The following is a 23,204-nucleotide window of genomic DNA, read 5'->3' as shown; positions in this document are numbered from 1 at the left end:
GTAGTGCCTTATGACAATGCGTTGATTGTTTGTTGTGAAATGGCAGAACTTGCAGCTCCACTTCATTGGTCGAGCTTGCGGCACTGCCTTAAGTAATTCTATGAAGAAAAGAAAAATTATGTCAACCAACATTTAAAAAACAGAGTACACAAATCAAGATTAGAGTAATAGAACTACAGTAATAATGTCTCACCAAATTTCTTGATATATATTTATTGACATGTATTTATAAAATCAAAAATGTAATGTTACAGAGCTGTTTTATTTCCTCTAAACGATCATACTAAACTACATTTGAGTGTGAGGAATGTTAGTTTTTTTACTGTGTTAGCTTGGTGGCTGTCTGAGACACTTGCACTAAGATAGATCAACATTAAAATTTATTAATAAAAGCTATACTTTCCTATCCATCCTAAATTGTAGAGGTGAATATGACCAAAACCTTATTTAACGGTAAGAGACATAAATTTTTTTAATAATATGATTGACAGGCCAGTTTAAACGATGACAGGATGGACCAGATGGATCTAAACAACAGAGCTGTCCATTAAAGATGCAGTTATAACGTATATCCCAAAGCTTGACTACTTGTACACAAAAGCGTTCATAAGAGTACATGCTTCATAAGAGAACAATTTTTCAGTTATGGAGCATCCAGTTTGAACACCGGAGGATTCGTGACAATCCTGCCGCACCACTCACACAGTTTCACATTAAATGACATTATATTTGTCAGCTCGTTGATATCATACTCACGCGTCGAAGCTGCTTTGCCTGTATGGTGATTAATGTTAGACTCGCTGATTTGGCGGAAAGAACTTGAACACGACAGTGATTATGAACGCGCGTTATGCCATTCATCCCTATCACGTATTTCTCAAAAAAAAAAAAAAAAAAACTGAATTCGGTGTCATTTGAATACATAACGTTATATAAAAAATATGGGGGGATCGAAATATCCTCCGAATTAAATTTTAACGTCTAGCCACGTGCCTATTTGGCATCTAAATGAAATAATGTTGCATGATAAATAAAAGGAAAACAAGTAATAATTGACTAGTTTTATAGATTTTAACTATAGTTTGCTAGCTATCAACTACATAAATGGCCAAACTGGGTTAGAAACTGTCCAATGTGATATAGTTAGTTAAGCTTATATAGCTTCTTAATATAGAAACGTTGATACGTAAACAATACATGGATGGTTACTTCATATATGTAATTTTACAAGTTATTACACCAATATGAACGAATATTTACTTACCAGATATGATGATGATGATGGGAGGGTTATATCATCTGCTGATAAACTCGATCCTGCATGGATGAACGAGACCTGTTTCCCGCTTCACGTGATCTCGCGATAAATAATGAGAACTTATATACTAACTAACTTAGCATACTTACTTATGTTCTTAAGTTGAGGTGACACATACTCTAGTTAAGTCAACTTACAGACTAGTTGAGACCGTGAAAACGTAACATGTGAAGTTGAATTAACAAATTCAGAAACTGCAAGTTGTATTAACTTACAAAATTACTTTGAAATAACTAAAATGCGGAATTATTTTTACAGTAAAGGGCATTAGGCCTAGTCCTGGATTTACTCCAAATGTTACACAGTGAGATTTTCTATGGATGTTTTATATATTAATGGATATATATAGGCCTATTAATTACATTTTCTACTGAGATTTCATTTTACTAATAAAGTTATAGCCTACAAATCATTAGAGTGAACTGACTTGGTATATCAAGCTCTTGTGGTGCCCCCATTCGTTTCAATGTTTCACGCTTTTTGGACATGCACATCATAATAAATAGACTTGTTTTACAAAACTAAGAATTTTCCTATAAATGTGTCCTATATCACTGAAAATGGGAGAATCTGAGCTTTTATGTGGTATATGTCACATTATCAGAATAATAATGGTTAAAATGTTTTACAATTTCAAAAATAAGCTTGATTTTAAAATTGGAATTTCTCAAAATCATGATTTTCTGAGGCCGAAATTCAGCTAACTTTTGACATGATCTTACTCAGTCAATATTAAAGATATCAAGGTTATATTTTCACAGAATGTTCTTTACATTATGTAGGATGATTTTATGTATAAAACAGCGAATGACAAATGACTTTAGCTGGGTTTTCACAGACAGGGTCACATTTAATGCAATTAGATAAACTGTTCATTCATTAGCCTATATCACTTTACCTGTCCAAATATCTAAAACTTCTTAAATCAAGATGCATTTAATAAAATTACATATTTTTTCTTGTTTTCTGGGGGGAAAAAATCTAAATGAAGTGAGTTTTTGCTTAAAACAAGCAAAATTATCTGCCAATGGGGTGAGAAAAATAATCTTATTTCTGTTTGGGACAGAAACAAGATTTCAATCAGAAACAAGATAATTTTTTCTCACCCCATTGGCAGATAATTTTGTCTGTTTTAAGCAAAAACTCATTACATTTTGATTTTATTTTCAAGAAAACAAGAAAAAATATCTTATGTAATTTTACTTATCTAAATGCATCTTAATTTAAGAATTTGTAGAAATTTAGACTAGAAACAAGATACTAAGAAAGAAGAATACTAAGTAAGAAGAGCATTTTTTTTGCAGTGTAGTCTATCCCTTATCTTCCCTGCATCAGAGGGCTTCTGTCTTTTTTGACACTACAACTCGGCCATCCATCATAAATAAACAGGCAACTTTCACTGTGTCTACACCTGGCGCGAGCGGCCAAGCACCCTAAAAAATGAAAGCAATCCTGTCTACGTTGGCTGTGGCGAGAGGCGACGCGACACAAAAAAATCCCAACGTTAAACTGATCGCGCGTTATATTTCTGACGCACTTCAAGTAGCTCGGCGGGGGAGATTGATGAGGTGGACCGAGAAGAGGCGGGGGACTTAGTTAAGTTTTTTTTGTGCTTTATTTGGTAATATTTCTAATTAATATTAATAAAATGGTAACAGTAGCCTAATAAATTTTGCCACCCTATGGATGAGTGGCGCCCCTAGAATTTGCCTATTCCACCTATGCCACGGGCCGGCCCTGGCAGTAGTGATAGCAATGAAAACCAGGTTAGTAATTCCAAAACAGCAATAAAATTAATAATAAGAATGATGATGGTGAAAACAATGATGAGAGCAACGACAATAACAACAGCAATTACAACCATAAAAAGAATACTAGTAATCATAACAATAACAGTAATGAAAATAATGACAATGATGACAATAATAACAAAAATGCAGTAATATCCGTTGGTTGATTAAAAGGTGGAAGGAGTCAGAGTTGAGAGGATAGAAGGGATTCATAGTTGCAAGAGGTCAGAAAGTGTGGGATGGCAGAGGTCGGTTCCAGATGCGTAAATATAAGGGGGAGATGTGCATTCCATTGAAATTAAGTCTGTAATAAGGTTTTTCCAGTGGTTAATGTGTATTTTGTTTATGAGTTTTCCAGTGGGATGCGGCAGCCCACTGTAGCAGATAGTGACTGTGTGACCTCTTCCCAAAAGTGTTTGATTGGAGTGCAGTGCCAGGTTGCATGGATGTATGTATCTGTAGATTTCTGATTGCAATGTGTGCAGACTTCTGATGTGAAACCCATTTTAGCTAATCTATTGTCCGTGTAATGTGTTCTATGAAGTGTTTTGTATTGTATTAATTGAAGATTAGCATTTTTGGACATGAGATTGGGATTTGGGTCCAGAAGTTGGCATCAGGAGCTATTGAGAGATCGTTTTCCCATTTTATTGTTGGTAAGTATGTGGTCTGAAGTTGATTTGAAATGATTTTGTATATTTTTGAGAGAAGTTTCTTTGGAGAGGAAATGTTAACCAAGTCTGATATTGCCGGTGGAAGTTCTAAATTTGTGGCTCTGATATTTATTTTTGCCAGAACAGAAGATTTGAGTTGAAGGTATTTTAAAAATTCGTTGGTCCCGATGCCAAACTCCTGGGCCAATTGCGGAAATGTTGTGAATGTGTTAGATTTGAAAATATGGTTAATGTGGGTGATACCCTTTTTCAGCCCATGTGCGAAAATTCAGTATTTTTTTTATTGCTTATGAAGTCACGGTTGTTCCACAGTGGGGTGAGGTTAGATGGAGCTAGTATAGAATTTGTGATTTGGTGAAATTTCCACCAGGCTGTCAGAGTGGAAGCTATAGTTACAGCATTAAAACGTGTGTTGTTTGATTGATTTTGGATGAGGAATAGTATGTCAGCTATATTTAATTCTTTGCATAGTGATTGTTCTATATCTAGCCATATAATATCGGATTGGGTGGGGTGGATCCAGTTGTATATGTATTGCAGTTGGTTAGCCATTGAGTAATAATGAAAATTTGGTGCTTCTAGTCCTCCTTGAACCTTGTTTTTTTGTAGTGTAGTCAGTTTTATCCTTGGCGTTTTATTTTTCCAGTAGAAGTGAGTGAAAATCGTGTCTAGTGATTTAAACCAGGTGAGTGTGGGGTGGGGTGGAATCATTGAGAATGGATAATTGATTTTTGGTAAAATAAGCTGGGCTCCATATAGGAATCAGCCGTTAAAATTGTTTTAGAAAATTCAGATATTAGAATATAACTACTTGTTTGACTAGAACAGTGTCTATGTTAACATCCTAAACTGTAAAATGATTTAAAAGACTTTACAGTTCAAACAAGTTCTGACAAAGAACAAAAAGTTTTCTAAAATAATAAACCTCATTAAAAATGATGTATTTTACATTGGTCTAAACAGAAAATGCACATTCACACTTTGTCAGATCTTATGGAAAAGCAGAAATACAGCGGTTACCCCTGTACCTAAAGCAGCGCTGTGTCTATTAACACCATTGTACACTGTACACAGAACATGCCTTCGAACTCTCTGTTGGTGAGAAGAGAGTAGCTGGTATCTGTGTATCGATACAGCGAAAAATTAGTATTGAAACTAATTATGTATCAATATGAAAAATCTATATTTTCTCATAAGGTGACATTGGTGCATTATAAGTATCATTGTATTTAGCTGTTGGTAGCTGTAAGATGTTTGGTTGAACTTTATCTGGCTGTATAATTTGTGCATAAAAAGTATTGATTGAATTTATAATAGCCAAAATTCTGCTCACAGCTTTGTCATTGGACAGTAAACGGTCATGATTCCAATTTCATAGTGAATTTTAAGTACATGTTAAGTACAAAATGTTTTCTAGATAATGTTATCAGCATCAGCCATTGAAAACACTCTCTAAAAATGGTGCTATATAGTGCTATAAGTGGTTCTTTTGCTCATAATCATAGGGGAACCACTTTAAGTGCTGTATAGCACCAAATCTGGGTGCTTCAGTGGCTCTTCAGCGGTTCTTTGGGATGACTTAGGTGCTATATGGCACCGCTACCGTATACAGAACCTGTTAAGCCCCTGTATGGTTCTTCAGCAGTTCTTTGGGGTGGTTTAAGTGCTATATTGCACCACTCCCGTACAAAGAACCCGTTAAGCCCCTTTAAAGGTTCTTTACGAGCCAAAGAACCAGTGTTGGTGCTGTTTAGCACCATTTTTGTTAAAGGTCCCATGGCATGGCATTTTTCTATTATTTTATAGTGTTTCCTGAGGTGTACTTATATTGTTAGTATGATTTTTACATCATAAAATGTCATAATTTAGAAATAAAAGCCATTTTGTCTATACTGCTGTTTGCCCTGTGGCTGAAGGCCCTGTTACAAGAGGCGTGTCTGCTGTGAGACTTCAGTAAAAACGCCCACTGTTGTGATTGGCTGACATCTTTGCATTTGAAATGAGCGGAGGGGGCGTGGTTTAACGAGGTCTATGACGCACGAGCTGCTGCCAGAGAGACGGATGGACCTGAGTTCACTTCTCATCAGTTCTCTCAGCATGTCTCAGTTCAGGGTGAACTGTTGTAGTTACTAGAATATACTTCAGGTTATTAGTTTATTTCTAGTCGGAGGGGCTATCACTCATGTCAGAAAGTTAGTAACTTTAGTAAATTATGGATCAGCGCTGACTGGAGACGCGAACCGTTTAGAACGATTCAGTCCGATTTGGTGAACTGGTTCGGTTCACTAAAAAGAACCGATTAAAAAGAATGATTCGGTCGCGAACCGGACATCACGGAGACGGAGCGATTGCTAACAAAGTTATTTATAGTAACTACTGAGTTGTGAGAGCGCTGTCTGTCAGCGCAAGTTTATTGTGTTTGTATCTGAGAGTTCTGAATAAACATGAGTCCCAGTCACGCCGAGTCAGTCTTCATCATTATTACCAACTTTGTAACACATGCAATGTACCATTACAGCGAGATGAACGAGTTAGTAAGTTTTATTAAAGCATTATTTCTAGATATGTTCCAATCATATGAAAAGCGTCAGTGACGCGCATTGAGTAACTTACACAGCGCAAACAAAGACACAACAGCAGTAATCGAATGTAATCCAGTTTATTGTGGGGAAAGCTGGCTAGCCTAGCCGGATACCCTCACGCTTACCCCCCTTCTGCTTAATCTCACGCCGCGTTTGGCTCCTCCGCTGTGGGCCAGATGCATTACTGGGGGTCGGGGATGTTGAAGGCCGAGCTTCGGCGTGCTTAAGGTTTATCTCTAAAGATGTGGCTCTGCCGATGTTGAGCAGAAACTCACGACTGTATGCACATTTAAGAACAGATAGACGCGACGAGGACGTACAAAAACACTGACTCACAAGATAGAAAACACGAAAACACCGTTCTGTCGGGAGAGAGAGAAGCCGCTGTGTGTGCACGAATAATAAATAATTAGCTACACATTAGAAATCACTGATCACAGATCAGAAGGAACTGAAAAAAGACTTCTGTTTTCATTTGGACATCCAAACACTGAGAAACTGCCAGCGTTCACTCGTTCACAAGCCGAGGACAATAATATAGCGTTTGCATGGGCGTGCCAGATTCTCTGGGTGGAGGAAAGGGAGGTAACCGTTCCTGCTTGGACGTCAAACCAGGAGACTTCAGGATTGGCTCGTCTGGCCTGTCATTTTCTCAAAGGCAGAGAAAGACAGCCAGAACTCGGTTTTACACCGATCAACATTTCTATCCAAAAATGAAATACCTCATAAAATGAAATTTTCATGCCATGGGACCTTTAAAGAAATAAAATACCATATGGCACCTCTTATGGGTTCTACATAGCACCATTCTACTGTAGAGCACCTTTAAAGATATGGTGCTATATAGCACCAAAAGTGGTTCTCCTATGATTACAAGCCAAGAACCACTTTTAGTGCTATATAGCAACATATTTTTTTTAAGAGTGTATATATGATGTTGGTTCACTGCTGTGAAAAAATATTGATAAATATAATACTAAACCTTCATCACTTATCACAAAAAACTATTTACAACAACCTTGTGTATTAAAAATACTCACTCAGAAACAATCAGAAAAGTGTGCCATTTCTCATTTATTTATTAATTTATTAGATGCAAAAGCAAATGTATCAGTTGTAACTTACATCACCAACCATACAGAAAGCCTTCTGCCAATGTTCTAACATGTCTGGTGATACATCACTGAAACACAATGGATAGTTGCTCATACTTAAACAAGGTGTGCCTGAAGGAGGGGTGGGATTTCTATTCTTGACATGTCTATAGTAGCAATCGGAATAACAGTATGAATGCATAAGTGATATATTTAGAATCTACCTGTGGGAAAATATAATTATCTCACAAACTTCTGCACATCACCAGGCCCTTGTTTGGTTGTATGATAAATATTTTATCTAATGGTTATGCTTTCAGCTACCAATAAGAGTTTAATGCTCACTGTTCACCACATCTTACCACAATGAAATTCATTCCACAGAATGCTGGCAATTTTGTTTCAAAATCAGTGCCAAAAAAGCCTGCAGATTAAGTTATCCTTGACAGTTTGCTTGTATGTTACTGTGTGTGCCGTCCATTCTTTTAACATGCGCAACTGCAGCTCATTGCTCTTCACTACACCTCGGGGGTATTCCAGAAAAGAGGGTAATGTTCCCGGGTTAGTTTGCTTAAGAGGTATTCAGATGTGTGTTACATAATTAATATAGTTATGTTAATAATACCAAATTTGTTATATAGTTACAGTTATGTAATATAAAATACGATTTCCTAATTCTAAAGCACTATTACTACAAGGTAATGTTTAAATGATCATTCAATTCATATATATTTATTATTTCTTTTATTATCTCACACATGGATCTGCATTCAACTAATTAGCATAAAACGAATAATATAATCCTTATTCTCAGTGAATAACGATTACTTATTAAACGAAAAGGTTGAAAATATGATTGCAAAACCACCATAGGCGTGCACTAAGTAAGTTATGTAAATCGCCATTAAAAAAAAGAAGAAGGAGGAACTAGAATGGCATGCTTTTTATTAGCATCTGTTTTCATGGTGAATCATTGATTCAACGCTCTGTTTAGAATGTCTTGTGTGTTAAACGGGGAACATACTCTGGGTTGGCTGAACTTACTCACGGATGTGTTTTTGGAGCCAGCCTCGAGTAAGCAAGGTTTGGGTTAATCAACCGGGAGTATCATCAGGGTATATGTGATGTTAAGTTAACCTTGCTTTCTGGAATACCCCCCTCATCCCATCAGTTGTTGAAATAACTATAACTAGAATTGCTCTAATCACTTTTGTTCTTTGTGGACAGGGAACCTCACTCCTTGCCTTCATCAACCAAACGGTAAGTTTATTTGGAGTTGTTTGAATGCATTTGTGCATCTTATTGATTTGTAAATATTTTAATTTGATATATTGTTATTGTAAATAACATAACTTAATAATTCATGCTTTTATTGTGCTTCATTAATTCCAGTCCAGAATTCAGTTTATTAGTGGAGCCCCCAAGTGGAGATGCAGAGTATCTGATCGCTGAGATCTTGCTTCCTGGAGTGGTGAGGAATGGTTGCCTGGTTTTGTATTGCATTCAATCACGTGTTAACAAAAAGTAAGATATTCTAGGTAAAAAGTAAGATATTACTGTGTCTTCCAGATATCTGCTCGCTCTCTTGTTCTGGACTTGGGAGAAGACAGACTAGTGCTGATTGCTCGACCTGCTCTTTTCCACTTGGATATTTTCTTTCCCCTGCTTATTGACCAAGAAAACAGTGTTGCCCAGTACAACACAAATACGCAGGTAAGTTCTGTCAGAATAGTGTGCTTTGCCTCGCGTCCTTCCATTTAAACTCTTTTTTTGTGTGGTCTTTTTGAGCGCTACACAATTACTGCTCATTATATTTGTGCTGTTGCAGATTTGCGGTATGTCTCACATAGTCTTTTACTGTCTTCCTTTCAGACGCTCACAGTGACCATGCCGGTAGTGTCTTCATAAAATATATTGCAAGGCAATTATTTCACAATAAACTGACTTCCTTTTGTACACAGAGTGTTGTGTGTTTTTCCAATTTACTCTACAAGATTTAATCGTTAACATAGCTATAAAAGTTATTTACTTTAGAGGTGTAGAATACATTTCTGAAGATGTCTTCTGTGTTGCCTTCTATCATTCCCCCAGGGATTTTTTTTATAACTCTGTGCTTTAAACAGCAAAGAGAGACACTTTTGAGAAAAACCATCATGTCGAGAGTTAAACTCTTATTATGTCGAAACCTGAAAACCATGGAAAAACAATCTGTGGTCTTATGAGTACAAATGTTCTATGTTTGGTGCAAACCCACAGGAAAAAAACATCTCTGCCATAAGTGCTTTCTCTGAACAGACAGAGAAAAAAAGTTGGCAAAAAAAAAGGTTGGGATTCTGGATTTGCTGCAATATGAAGTGGCCAAGCACTCAGTTGAAGTAAATTTCCATCATCTAATTTAACAGCTGTGAGTGGCATTAGAAGGACTACAAAAAAAGAAAATAAAGAAATGTCTCTCATTCTGATTAAATGAATATTCTAAAATATTACAAGACTGCAAGCTGTTCTAGTTTGCAGACGTACAATGCTTTGTTTTAATGTTACAGTTTCAAAAAAACAACTGAAGTGTAATCTATTAAAGTCTGTTGTATGGCCAGCCAAGCACATTTCCAACAACTGTGTGAGTTGAACATGTTGCCTTGAATCTCACTTTCCCAACTTGAATCAGCAACTTTCCCATCTTTTTCCAATTTACTCTACAAGATTTAATCGTTAACATAGCTATAAAAGTTATTTACTTTAGAGGTGTAGAATACATTTCTGAAGATGTCTTCTGTGTTGCCTTCTATCATTCCCCCAGGGATTTTTTTTATAACTCTGTGCTTTAAACAGCAAAGAGAGACACTTTTGAGAAAAACCATCATGTCGAGAGTTAAACTCTTATTATGTCGAAACCTGAAAACCATGGAAAAACAATCTGTGGTCTTATGAGTACAAATGTTCTATGTTTGGTGCAAACCCACAGGAAAAAAACATCTCTGCCATAAGTGCTTTCTCTGAACAGACAGAGAAAAAAAGTTGGCAAAAAAAAAGAAGGTTGGGATTCTGGATTTGCTGCAATATGAAGTGGCCAAGCACTCAGTTGAAGTAAATTTCCATCATAATTTAACAGCTGTGAGTGGCATTAGAAGGACTACAAAAAAAGAAAAGAAAGAAATGTCTCTCATTCTGATTAAATGAATATTCTAAAATATTACAAGACTGCAAGCTGTTCTAGTTTGCAGGCGTACAATGCTTTGTTTTAATGTTACAGTTTCAAAAAAACAACTGAACTGTAATCTATTAAAGTCTTTTGTATGGCCAGCCAAGCACATTTCCAACAACTGTGTGAGTTAAACATGTTGCCTTGAATCTCACTTTCCCAAATTGAATCAGCAACTTTCCCATCTACCCATCCTTTAACCTTAAAGGGTTAGTTCACCCAAAAATGAAAATTCTGTAATTAATTACTTACCATAAAAAAACCTAAATAACAACTTGTATAGTGATAACCGATTTCAAAACACTGCATCATGAAGCTTCGAAGCGTTATGAATCAGCGAGTCAAATCATGATTCGGATCGCGTGTCAAACCGCCAAACTGCTGAAATCACGTGACTTTGGCGATCCAAACCACTGAATCGACTCACTGATTCATAACGCTTCGAAGCTTCATGATGCAGTGTTTTGAAATCGGTCATCACTATATAAGTCGTTATTTAGGGGTTTTTTTGCGCACAAAAACTATTCTCGTCAATTCATTAAATTATTGTAGAACCACTGTAGAGAGATGGACTTTGTAACGACGTCTTTAGTACCTTTTATGGGTCTTGAGAGTGTACAGTGCATTGTGCCAATGGAGGCCTTTCTGAGCCATCGGATTTCAACAAAAATATCTTCATGTTTTAGATGAACGGAGGTCTTACGGGTGTCGAACGACATGAGGGTAAGTAATTAATGACAGAACTGTCATTTTTGGGTGAACTAACCCTTTAAAGTTGTCTTGGTTATTACCATATTTTACTTTGTGTCAAATAGAAAATATGTCTTCTGGGAAGAATTGGGTCTAAATCCCCAGTGCTATTTTTGTCTCCAACTGTCCCTTTGTTTTTTCTATCTCTTTTTATATCCCTGTGTTTGTTGTATGAGGTCATTCCCCCTGTCTCCCCTAATCCCTTGTGGTGGTCATCTTTCTGTCCCTGGGTTCATTTCTAATCCATCCATGGTCCTATGCCGTAGCTGCTAACACCCTCCATCTGTCCCTGTCCTCATATAAAAACAACCCATTGTCCCGCATTACAAAACTCATAATTCACGGGGACTCTCCTCTCATCCTTTGTGAGCCTGTGTTTTATCCTTTTCCACTGTGAACCCATCCTAAAAGGTAAAAGTATTTTTGTTACTTCTTAAACAACTGCATTGTTTTTAGTCTGTTCTTTCCACCTGGCGAAAAGTAACTGAATTTATCAGTATAATTCAGACAGTAAATTAGCTACATTTTATGAAAGTAGAAGGTCTGTTTGTTATTTTTAGTTCTTGTGTGCAGTTATAATAATGTTGTATCCGTTAATTTCTTGTACCAGACTTTTGTGCTACTTCAGGAGCAAAAAATAGATGTAATTAAAGCTGCTGTCCGTAACTTTTTTTGTGTTCAAGATTTACAAAAATTATATAATGAGAATGTACAACATAAACCCATTTTCTAAACCGTGTTTTTGTCTCACCCTGAATCACTATGATACACTTATAATAAGTGTTTATATTGGTCTGGTAGGAACCGCTGCGGAGGAGCACAGTCCCTGTTTGACCCGCCATAGACATAAACAGAGACAAGTAGCTCCGGCTGCAATGTTCACGGACTGCAGCCTTAAATAACTATGGACAAAAATGGTCACAACTTTCATACTTATAAGTTCCTGTAGTTGTCTGTACTGATTTTTGTAGAGTTTGAGTGCGTCCTGGACCAAATGGACGTGGACCTATTAATAAAAGTCACTCTCAGAACAATAAAGATTTGTCTTATCTCATGTAATCCTTCCCTGCATCCTTGGCTAAAATTATCCTATCAGAATTATGTGGTTAATGCTGCTATGACATGTCCCCAAAATGCCCTCTTTGTCTCACACTTTCCCCATCCTGTTGTCTCAAAATGACTCTTGCTTCTATTCCTACCTGGGACGATCCAGGACAAGGGGCATCTTTCATTTGTAATTTAATCGTTTGGTGCAAAATTTAGCCAGACTCGTGCCCTTTAGATGCTTAGAATCTCATTAACAAAGTAAGGGCGAACTGTTGAAAGGCTGGTTTTAGATGGGCACTGCTTACAAGCCTTTGTCTTGAGACCATGAAGTACAAGTGGAGTGGTGACAGCTACATGCCTCATAAATTCTCTCTACCGATGACATACAGCTATACAATTATTTCAAACAGCAGATATGAAATGGCACTGATATGAAAGATGAGGCACAGGGAGAGAAATCTCTCAGTGGAAGGTTATAGACAGCAACCAAACAGTGTGTGATAGTCATTGGCTGCAATTCCTGCAATCAAATCCTGAAGTTCCAATTAGAAATAAACGAGCAAAGGCAGGTTCACAGTAAAGCTGAGTTTTCTCCGTTATCTCACAAACATGCAGGCTGTTTTGTCTACTTACATAACAGAACTAGATGCTTCTTGCTCTGTGAGATCTGAAACAGCAAAGTGCGAGTTAAATGGAAGAACTGAACTGTAGAAAGTGTCAGAAATTGTATCTCACCCTGTCTTTGTCTCCACATTCCCACCTGTTCTCACTCCATCAATCTTCATATGAAGCATTCGATGGGGTGTCAGCACTTTGGAACAATGGAACAATTTAGATCCGGTGCCTTGGTTTTGTCACTATCTCCTGCTCTCTCATCCTCTTTCTACCGTGATGGCGAAATGTTAAGTTATGTGGTTCTGATTGAACATTCCTTCCTTCCTTCCTTCCTGTCTCACTCTCGCTTTATCTTTCTCTCCTTCTGTCATCCAGTTTCATCATGTCTGATGTAGAGGAAGAATATGAGTGAGTAATGTTTCCTTTTTTTAATCATTACTTTAATTTTTGACTATTAAAGCATTACATTTAAAGGGTATACTGTAATGTTTACTCAGTCCTTTCTCTTCCCTAAATGGCCCGTTAGGGAACAAGCAGAGGGTAAGTCTTTATTTTTTATTTAAATTTTTGGCGAGCTTCAACTGTAGGTTTAGTGATTATCAGTAAAGCCTTGATGTAATGTGTACCTAGAGGCCAGTTATAGATGCCTCTAGAGGCTCAGCTGAGCTTCACTCAGACTGATTGGAGCTACGCACAAGACTGATTGGGAGCTTAGGCTTGTTACCCTGCCTTTTCCTGGAAGGCTTATTATTCCACAGTGATCTCATGTTTCTGCTAGCATACATCCCTAACAAATGGTGTACACTTACATAATCCTTTGCACACACTTATTTATATACACACACGTATATTCTTTCCTGATTGTCCTCACGTGCTCTGTCTGGCACATAATTGATATTTCATGACTTATGTTTTCCTTTCATTTATCACCCTGTCATTGTTGCTTGTGTATTTGTGAGAAGCAGAGGAGGAGGAGGCTGCAGAAGATGCAGGAGCAGGTAAAATAATACCTCAGTGAGGGTTTAAAGCATTGAAGTCTCTTCAAAGTTGATGAGAAAATAAAAGGCCGTACAAAAAATTAATATTATGAAATATGAGATTGTATCCACTCATTTACTCGAGCAACGCACCAGCGGAAATAATGTGAATGTGAGGGAGTAGCTGTGAAATCCAGCAGCAGCAGCAGCAGCAGCAAAAAAAAAAAAAAAAAAAAAAAAGGTCACATGACAGGAGGTTGTGTTCCAATCAGTTCGTGGAGCGCAAATCTAAAACTGTTTCTGTAGGGGATTTACAGTTAAAAGACCAGTATGCTCAATGAAGACCGGGAGTCAAAGTTGACATTCAATCATTTGACAGAGAGTTTACTGAAGCTCTCCACACTTCCAAAGGACATATTGACCAATAGTTACTAATGGTGCTACAAATCCTAAAAAGAATTACACATGCTAAGTATACATATGTGTTAGTGGATACATGAAATGCGTTGTTGACCTTCATGACCTTAGACACATTTGTCTTAAATGTCTCATACAGCTATCAGGAGAAGAGCAGAATACAATGCATAAGAATATAGTTCAAACAGACAATTCTCTTTCTACAAAATATAATTCTTGATTAATTTGGTATTATGAGCAAATTCATTACAAAACAAATACATATTTATTCTGTGGAAGCCGGGCGAAATGAGTAAAAAGCCTTTATAAGGGTGAGTTACGGTGTAATGTGGCAGTCTCTACCATGGTAATCTTTTTACAGTATACAACATGTAAAATGCTGTATTTGATGCCATCTGTCTCCCTTCTTCTGATGCATTTCTGATCAGTCCAATGTTACACCATCATTGACTATTTCCTCTCCCTTATACTCTATTCTGCTCAATGATCACAAATTGCAAATCTTTCTGTCCCACCTACCCACACAAAGGCCATATTGACCAAAAAAAATACATTCTAAGACCCTAAACGAAGAGAAGAGGGCTTCATTTCCCAAGTCAAAACCCACAGTATAGCTCAAAACCCATTATTTTGTATCTTGTTAAACAAAAGGACAGAGCATATGGTCATGAGCCTACGAGGTCATAATTTTTGCATCACAGTGGCAGAACATAAACAAATCAAAAGTTTAGCTTGAGGAGAAAACGTGATTATTGAGAACAAAATACCCAGTTTATATATATAAGATATTGAGATATTGATTTGTTTGACTTAATTTGATTTCATGTTTCTTTTCTGGATCTATATTACAGAAGAGCAGGAGTATACAGATTATCAAGGTACTTTGTTTATCTTCGTAAATAGAAAAAATCAGAACAGCATGAAAAAAAAACCTTATGGAAGGTTGATGGGTAGCATGTTTTTGTTTATGTTTTGAAGGGTGATGTAATATTTAGTCAGTCAGTCAAATATAGCACTATATTATCAACCATATTGCACATGTTTGTGAATATAGTGTTTTTTGTAAATGTTTGGCAGTACTTAACAATTCGGTTGTTAAGTCTGACATCACGTGGCAGCATTTCCGGGTCCAAATGTTCTATCTCATACCACAAGAAAAACAAAAAACGGTGCTAATATACACACACAATGTGGTCTAATACTACAAAAAAAATTATAATCATAACCTTTATCTCCATACCAAAATTCCAGATGGCCAGACAGTGATTCATCTTTTATAAATCGTTAAAATATTAATGTCTGTGACGCTGTGAGCACAGAGACTGTTGTGTAGACTGTAAGTATTTGAAATGTTTAACTTTTTTAAATGTTTGATGTTTAATATGAATAAATAGCGCTCATGAACGGCCGTCGATGGCTTTCTCAAGTGAAGCAAGTTGAGGCTTGGACCCAGAAACGGCGTTCCTTCCGTCACAACTTAACAAGCAGATAACGGCTCACAAGAGACAGTGGGTCATATGGCCACAGTGGGAAATTGGAAATGGAAAAAGAAAATTTGTGCTACGATTTGTGCTTCTGAACAGTATTTTATTTTTTTGGGAAAGCAATGCATCCACACACATCATCTTATTTTCACATTGCCCATTATTCTCTGATGATTTTCTTCTTTTATTATTTCAATGTTGTATTCATCAGAGGAGACTCAGGAAGAAGGTGAGTGCTTTGATGAAAATACTTCCTTTAACTCCATATCTTGATCCCTGAGTTCTGTGCTGTTCATTGTGTTGTCCCACCCTCGTCTGTTCCCCATCGTGCTACATGTCTTGCTCCTAGTGTTTATGGTATTTCTGGTTAGTCCCCCCCCCCCCCCCATGGGTGTTCATTTGTGTTTGTTTTATTTTATTGTTGGTAAAAGACCTTCCCCTTCCTGCAATTGAGTCCTCGCTCCTTTTCATTTGTACCTGTTCCTGACATAATGATCCAGCCAACTATGAGGACTCAGCGGAAGAAGGGTTCGCCTCATCCACCAGCCCCCACTGTCCTGTGCCACCGCTACCAGCGTACACTCCAGTTTGAGGCCTTATGTTCTCTCCATCAACAAAGAGCGGATCTGAGAAGGTTTGCGGCAGAATTCATTAGAGCGGCGGAGGGTCTAGAGCTCAATGATGGGACTCTCAAGGACCTTTTTAATTATGCCCTCGAAGGCCTCGATGAGCCGTTTGACTGGTATGTTTTGAGGGGGCTGGATCACACAGGATTTGAGGCGGCAGTGGAGTATCTCGCTCGCCAGGTAGAGAAGGCTGCCAGAGAGGCGGTGACTCCTCCAAGGGCGGCCGAAGCTGCTGCAGCAACCACAGAAGCGGCTAGAGAAGTGGAGGAAATGGAAGTGGAGGTTCTCCACCTCGTCTAGGCCGCGTAGGCGCAGGAAGAGGAAGGCTTCAGTCCTGGTCCCAAGTCCGGTGGTCCCAAGTCCGGTGGTCCCGAGTCTGGTGGTCCCGAGTCCGGTGGTCCCAAGACCAGAGACTATTCCGGAGGTCGCTGCTGTCCTTAATGTGCTGTCCAGGCTTCTTGCCTTGCCTGCGCCGCCCAGACGCCTTGCTCTGCCCGCACCGCCCAGGCGTCTTGCTCTGCCCGCACCTGGCCTCCTGAATTGTGTGCGCCACCCTGGCCTCCTGAATTGTGTGCGCCGCCCGGGCCTCCTGAACTGTGTGTGCCGCCCTGGCCTCCTGAACTGTGTGCGCCGCCCTGGCCTCCTGAACTGTGTGCGCCGCCCGGGCCTCCTGAACTGTGTGTGCCGCCCTGGCCTCCTGAACTGTGTGCGCCGCCCGGGCCTCCTGAACTGTGTGTGCCACCCTGGTCTGTTCCTCCCATCCTATGGTATTTCTGGTTTGTTTTTTCCCCCCCTCCTGGGTGTCCATTTGTTTGTTTTATTTTATTGTTAATAAATCACCTTCACCTTCACCTTCCTGCAATTGAGTCCTCGCTCCTTTTCATTTGTAACCGTTCCTGACAACCTCAGCTGAAGAACTGGTGAAAAACCGCTGAAGAACCACTGAAACACCAAGATTGGTGCTATACAGCACTTCAAGAGGTTCCGCTATGATTACGAGCCAAGAACCACTTTTAGTGCCGTATAGCACCATTTTTTTTTTAGTGTATCCAGAGGGATCACCATTCGCGGTCAAAAATACAAAACTATGAACTTTTGAGCCTGGAATGTGCGCACACTGATGAATAGTGCAACCATCATTGCTAGAGAAATGAGAAGATACCGGTCCTTTCAGCTAGTTCCTTTCAGAAAGGACCTAGCTACCCTTTCTGAAACCCGATTAGCGGATGAAGGCTACACTTTCTTCTGGAAAGGAAAAGCTGCTGATGAGCCTAGGTTCCATGGTGTTGGAATTGACATTAGGAACCAGCTTATATCCCCAGGGAAGATGAGATTATTCTCCTAGAAGACTTCAATGCCAGGGTTGGCCGGGATCGACACCTCTGGAAGGGCACTATAGGAAAGGAAGACATCGGGAACATCAACTCTAAAGGAGTCATGCTTCTCAGCAAGTGTGCTCAGCATGACCTCACCATCACTAACACTCTCTTTCGCCAGAAAAACAAATTTAAGGCATCTCGGAGACACCCCTCTCCAAACAGTGGCATCTCATTGACTATGTCATTGTATGAGCCAGGGACTGCCATGACGTGAACATCACAAGGGCCATGGTCGGTGCGGATGACTCCTGGACAGATCATCGCCTCATCCACTCCAAAATGTCAATCAAACTCAAGAGAAAGAGGAAACTATGCAACAAGAATACCCTGAAGACAACGAAGAGCTCTGCTAAAATCAGCTAAAGTCTACCATTCTTGTTACCTGCAAAACCATTCTTGGGCACAAGTCCAGAAAACACCAGGACTGGTTCGATGAAAATTAGACAGAGATAGAACAACTCATCTCCAAGAAAAGGAAAGCCTTTCGTGCCTGGCAAAATGATGTAACCTGCAAGGCCAAAAGGCTGGCGGATGTCCAGAGACGGGTAAGGGAGGTAAATAACTCTTGGTGGACAGAAAAAGCACTGGAAATACAGGGACTGGCAGACTTTGGTGACACCAGAGTCTTGCCCTACTACTTAAAGTCTGGGAAAGAGAAGAACTTCCTTCAGAGCTCAAGGACGCTCTTATAGTGACCATATTCAAGAAGGGGGACAAGGCTGAATGTGGAAACTACAGGGGCATCTCGCTCCTGTCAACAACAGGCAAAGTCCTTGCTCGCGTCCTTGCAACCCATCTGCTGCCACCGTCTGAGGGTGTACTCCCTGAATCGCAGTTTGCCCATCCAGAGGTACAGCAGACATTATATTGACCGCACGGCAACTGCAGGAAAATGCTGTGAACAAAGGCAGCCTTTGTACGAGGCCTTTATAGACCTGAAAAAGGCTTTTGACATGGTAGAACGCCAGGCCTGTGGAGCATTTGTCTGGCTATCACCAGACCAAGCTCAATTTAAGATTGAACATTGGTCTGAAATCAAATCAAAGAGCTGGCACAGGGGATTCCAATCATGTATAAAACTGATGGCAGAACCTTAACAGGTTCAAGGCCAAGAGCAAAGAGCAAAGTCAACTACACCATCATCACAGAGGTTCAGTATGCAGATGATAACGTCATTGCAGCAAACTCTGCAGAAGACCTCCAGGGCAGTACAGAACCCTGGGCCTAAAATTAAACATAAAGAAGACCCAGGTCCTATATCCGACTCCACCCAATGAGCAAGCTACCCAGCCAACCATAAAAGTGGACGACACTGCTCTTGAGAACGTGGACCATTTCCCCTACCTCGGCAGCCTTCTTTCCTCAAAAGCTGACATGGACTCTGAGGTTAACCATCATCTGAGTTGTGCCAGTGGAGCCTATGCCAGACTCTAACAGTCCAAACAAAACTTCTGGTCTACAGAGCCATTGTCCTCCCTACCCTGCTGTATGGTGCTGAGTCATGGACCACCTACAGCAGGCACCTGAAAGCCATGGAACAATACCATCAAAGATACTTACGAAAGATTCTGAGGATCAGCTGGAAGGACAGACACACTAACATCAGCATCTTAGAGCCAGCATGCCAACATGACCAGCATCACCACTACAATAATGCAGTACCAACTGTGATGGGCCAGTCATGTCATCCGTATGTCTAATACACATCTCCCCAAGAAGATCCTGTACTCCAAGCTGAAGAAAGGTAGTCGAGCAACTGGGAGGCAAAAGAAGCATTACAAGGACAATATCAAGGCCATTCTAAAGAAATTCCAGATCACATCAACCAACTGGGAACACATTGCACTTGACAGGAGCTCCTGGAAGAAATCAGTGCAGGTAGGAGCAGCACATCATGAAAACAGATCTTCGCCGTGCCGCAGATACAAAGCGACAGTTTCGCAAGGAGAAAGACAAAAAGGCCCAACCACCACCAATGATCACTACTCTTCTTTGCCCACACTGCACCAAAGTATGTGGATCGCGGATCGGCCTCTACAGCCACCTGAAGACCCACAAGTAGACCCAACAGAGAGGACAGTCATATGCCCCGTTTCCACCGAAATTACCCGGAACAATTTGTACCAGGAACTTTTTTTACAGGAACTTTTTTTCCCCCAGACCGTGTCTGCGTTTCCACTGCAGTCTAAAGTACCGTGACGATTAGGCAAATTAGTCCGGTAACGTAGGACTGCACGTGACTGCTCCTCCCAGTCAGCGATGGACAGTAATTATTTTTGTGCAACACTGTCTGCAACAATAACAAGTATGGAGGAGATTCAAGCTGTGCTGGTTTTTCTGGTTATGTATTGGTTTACTAAAGAGGCAATTAACAAAATGGCGGAAAAGAGACGAGCACTGATTCTAAAGCGTATTCTGAAAGCTCGTAAAGCTAGATTTAAAATGACAACGTATGTTATCAGCCATTACAGACATTGACCGTGAGATGGCTCAGACGAACGCGTGCCATCAGACAGAAAGAGCAAGACTGATATTTATTGAACGCAGAATGAACCTCACAAGACTTTTAAAAATGCCAGTTGAAATACAATGCTGCGTGAGCTCAACCAATCAGCATGTTCAGCGCCCAGTCCCACCCCTGAAAGTTCCTGAACTTTGAAAAAGTACTACCTCGCAAGCAGGGACTTTCGGAGGGGGAAATATTTACCCGGAACTTCATTTAGACCCTGGTTCCTGCGGTCGAAACACACCGACTACCACCCCAAAGTTCCTAGTTCCTGGGGAAAGTTCCTGCGGTGGAAACACGGCTATACTCATAGTTTCGAGTGACCGCCGATGATGATGATGATGTGTGTGTGTGTTGAATGTGTGTGTGTGTGTATAGAGTATATATATATATACATCTTTTATCCACATCAGATTAGTATAAACAGATTCTAAATGTGTGATTGAATCCAACTTTTACTGCTAACTTTGTACTAACCACTGACATGCTTTTTAAACACAGAATGTTATATACTGTAACTAATGAACTGTAATGCTATAAGTCACTGAGTTTATTAAAATTAGGCCTGTGATACCCCTTTTCCACCAAGGCAGTGCTAGAGCTAATACAGAGCCAGAGCTAGTCCCAGTTCATAGTTGGTTCGACTGAGGAGCTTTCTAAGAACCGTTTGCTTTTCCACGGGCTGAGAGCTATGGCTGAGAGCCACAACAGAGCCATGTCTTACGTCACTACAGGGAGTTCAGAATTATTAGGCATGTTGATTTTCTGATCATATTTTTTTTCCAGGCACATTTGACCAATTCCAAACCACAGTAATCCTAATAACTACTATTGATTTTACTATTGTCCATCCTGAAGTCCGTTTTGCAAAGATGGACTAAAAATGAACTCCCAAAACGTACTGCCAGATTCTGGAAGATGAATTCTTCAAACAGTGGTACTAGAGGATGTGGTGCTGGTCCTTCAAGAGTCACTCTCAACCTATCTGTCCTTAAAGCCTATAAAAAAACCTTCTTCATGTATTTTACAACACTTCAGCTTGTGATTCTTATCTAGTGGGGGTCATTTTTTAGATTTTTACTGGGGAAGCCCCCCTGAAACGCGATTGGGCTTGTTTTGAGTAGCAATTGGGCGGGTTTGGTTGTGAAAACCTGGCAACCCTGGGCAGCGGGAAACACACACACACACCAGGCTTTTTCGAGATGCATCGGTGTTGCGCAGACCGATCCACGTATGATATATATATAAAAAAAACGCATGAGTGAATCAAAAGCATAAGGAGTCGTGTGCTCTCGCTGGACTCGTTATCATACGGCGATCGGTCAGCACCGCTGCGAACAAGCCTTCCATCAACAAAGCAAACGTTGCGTTACTATTGATTCACATGGCTTTACGATCCTACATCGGCATGAAAACACAGAGAATCCAACGCATTCATGCAGTTCGCCGTAATTTGTATAGACGGTGATTACAAACGAGCAGCAGCTGTTAGCTCCATTAGCTGCTATTTAAAAAATGGAGGATCTCAAGTTTGTGTTGGCCTTGTTGACCCCGCCCCCAGCGCTTGACGTAATCGGTTCTTACTTCTAGCTCTGTTCTAGCCCAGCAATGTTTTGGTGCTACTTAAGAACCACTTTTCCTGGCTCGGAGCTGGGGCTTTGGGTGTGGAAACACAAAGAACCGATTTGAAACTAGGCTCTGGCTCCGATCTAGGTCTAGTTCTGCTTTGGTGGAAAAGGGGTATGAGAGTCCATGAAAGAACTGTGTTACAGTTGTGTCCTTTAGTCTCATATTGCTTCAGGGGAACCAGCTTTATTAAAAAATAATTTCCAGATATTTTTAAAATGTGAAAATTCAGTATAAGACACTGCAAAGGGCAGCAAGACTAGTGGCATATTGTATGGTTGACAAGAAGGGTTGAATAATTACATTTGACAAGTACTGCCTTGTTTCTTTTTTCTTTTGTCAGAGGAGGAAAGACCCCGGCCCAAGTAAGTGTTTCAACATGCAGTGATCAAACCACAGGCACGCTCTGCATTTTCCAGATGTTGTCAGGCCTTTAATCCCCGAAATCTCTGGCTTTTATCGTCCTCTCACACACAGGCCCATGGTTCCACAACTTGCCCCTCCAAAGATTCCAGAGGGTGATCGGGTAGATTTTGATGTAAGTACCATTTCAATTCAGCTCACCAGTTTAGGATGAATTGTAAACTGAATGAAGACAAAGCAGACTGTGTTTGTCTATTATTGAGGCCGGATTAAATTCATACCCAATTAATTACCAAATGTAATTAAAAATAACATTCAGCTTGGACTTCATGGAAGTTATGGCTTTCTATTTCTAATCTATATCATTTTCTATCTAAGGATATTCACAGAAAAAGGATGGAAAAAGACTTTTTGGAGTTACAGACTTTAATTGATGTCCACTTTGAGCAGAGGAAGAAAGAGGAGGAAGAGCTGATCGGTCTCAAGGAGAGAATTGTAAATTGTCTTGATCTTTACATTTTTTTTTTAATCTTTCATGACTTATTTACCACAGAAACATTCTGTACTCACTTTTCTGTTTGCTTTATACTAATTTTCTCCATGTTGGCCCTCCTGTCCATCTGTCCTCAGGAGCGGCGGCGGTTCGAACGAGCAGAGCAGCAGCGTGTTAGAGCAGAGAAAGAAAGAGACAGACAGACAAGGATTGCGGTAAATTAGAAATCAAACTTAAATCATTGTAAAAAAAAAAAAGCTCAAT

The 23,204-nt window shown here is 39.7% G+C and overlaps 2 protein-coding genes across 5 annotated transcripts in view; both read left to right on the top strand.

Moving 5' to 3' along the window:
* pih1d1 (PIH1 domain containing 1) overlaps window positions 1-14,262 on the top strand; it is a 23,965-nt gene extending 9,703 nt beyond the window's left edge. The window contains exons 8-13 of one of the 3 annotated variants that reach the window (XM_079833681.1): window positions 8,686-8,718; window positions 8,851-8,929; window positions 9,028-9,171; window positions 11,344-11,380; window positions 13,445-13,477; window positions 13,596-14,262. In XM_079833681.1, the coding sequence (XP_079689807.1) occupies window positions 8,686-8,718; window positions 8,851-8,929; window positions 9,028-9,171; window positions 11,344-11,380; window positions 13,445-13,464 (313 nt within the window). In that variant the 3' untranslated portion in view covers window positions 13,465-13,477; window positions 13,596-14,262. Of the gene's footprint in view, window positions 1-8,685; window positions 8,719-8,850; window positions 8,930-9,027; window positions 9,172-9,330; window positions 9,421-11,343; window positions 11,381-13,444; window positions 13,478-13,595 lie in introns of those variants that run through there. The other 2 variants (XM_079833683.1, XM_079833682.1) reach the window with 2 other exon arrangements.
* The window catches only part of tnnt1 (troponin T type 1 (skeletal, slow)), a 22,217-nt gene continuing 12,457 nt past the window's right edge, over window positions 13,445-23,204 (top strand). Inside the window, exons 1-8 of one of the 2 annotated variants that reach the window (XM_079833714.1) lie at window positions 13,445-13,481; window positions 14,029-14,067; window positions 15,315-15,341; window positions 16,159-16,176; window positions 22,428-22,449; window positions 22,562-22,622; window positions 22,826-22,942; window positions 23,078-23,155. In XM_079833714.1, coding sequence (XP_079689840.1) covers window positions 22,566-22,622; window positions 22,826-22,942; window positions 23,078-23,155 — 252 coding nt within the window. In that variant the 5' untranslated portion in view covers window positions 13,445-13,481; window positions 14,029-14,067; window positions 15,315-15,341; ... (1 more) ...; window positions 22,428-22,449; window positions 22,562-22,565. Of the gene's footprint in view, window positions 13,482-14,028; window positions 14,068-15,314; window positions 15,342-16,005; window positions 16,177-22,427; window positions 22,450-22,561; window positions 22,623-22,825; window positions 22,943-23,077; window positions 23,156-23,204 lie in introns of those variants that run through there. The other variant, XM_079833713.1, reaches the window with a different exon arrangement.

Source organism: Gobio gobio (genome assembly GCF_949357685.1).
Source record: "Gobio gobio genome assembly, chromosome: 1".
NCBI classification, from domain to species: domain Eukaryota; kingdom Metazoa; phylum Chordata; class Actinopteri; order Cypriniformes; family Gobionidae; genus Gobio; species Gobio gobio.
The sequence above is the reverse complement of the archived record's forward strand: the minus strand, read 5'-3'. Positions and strand labels throughout refer to the sequence as shown.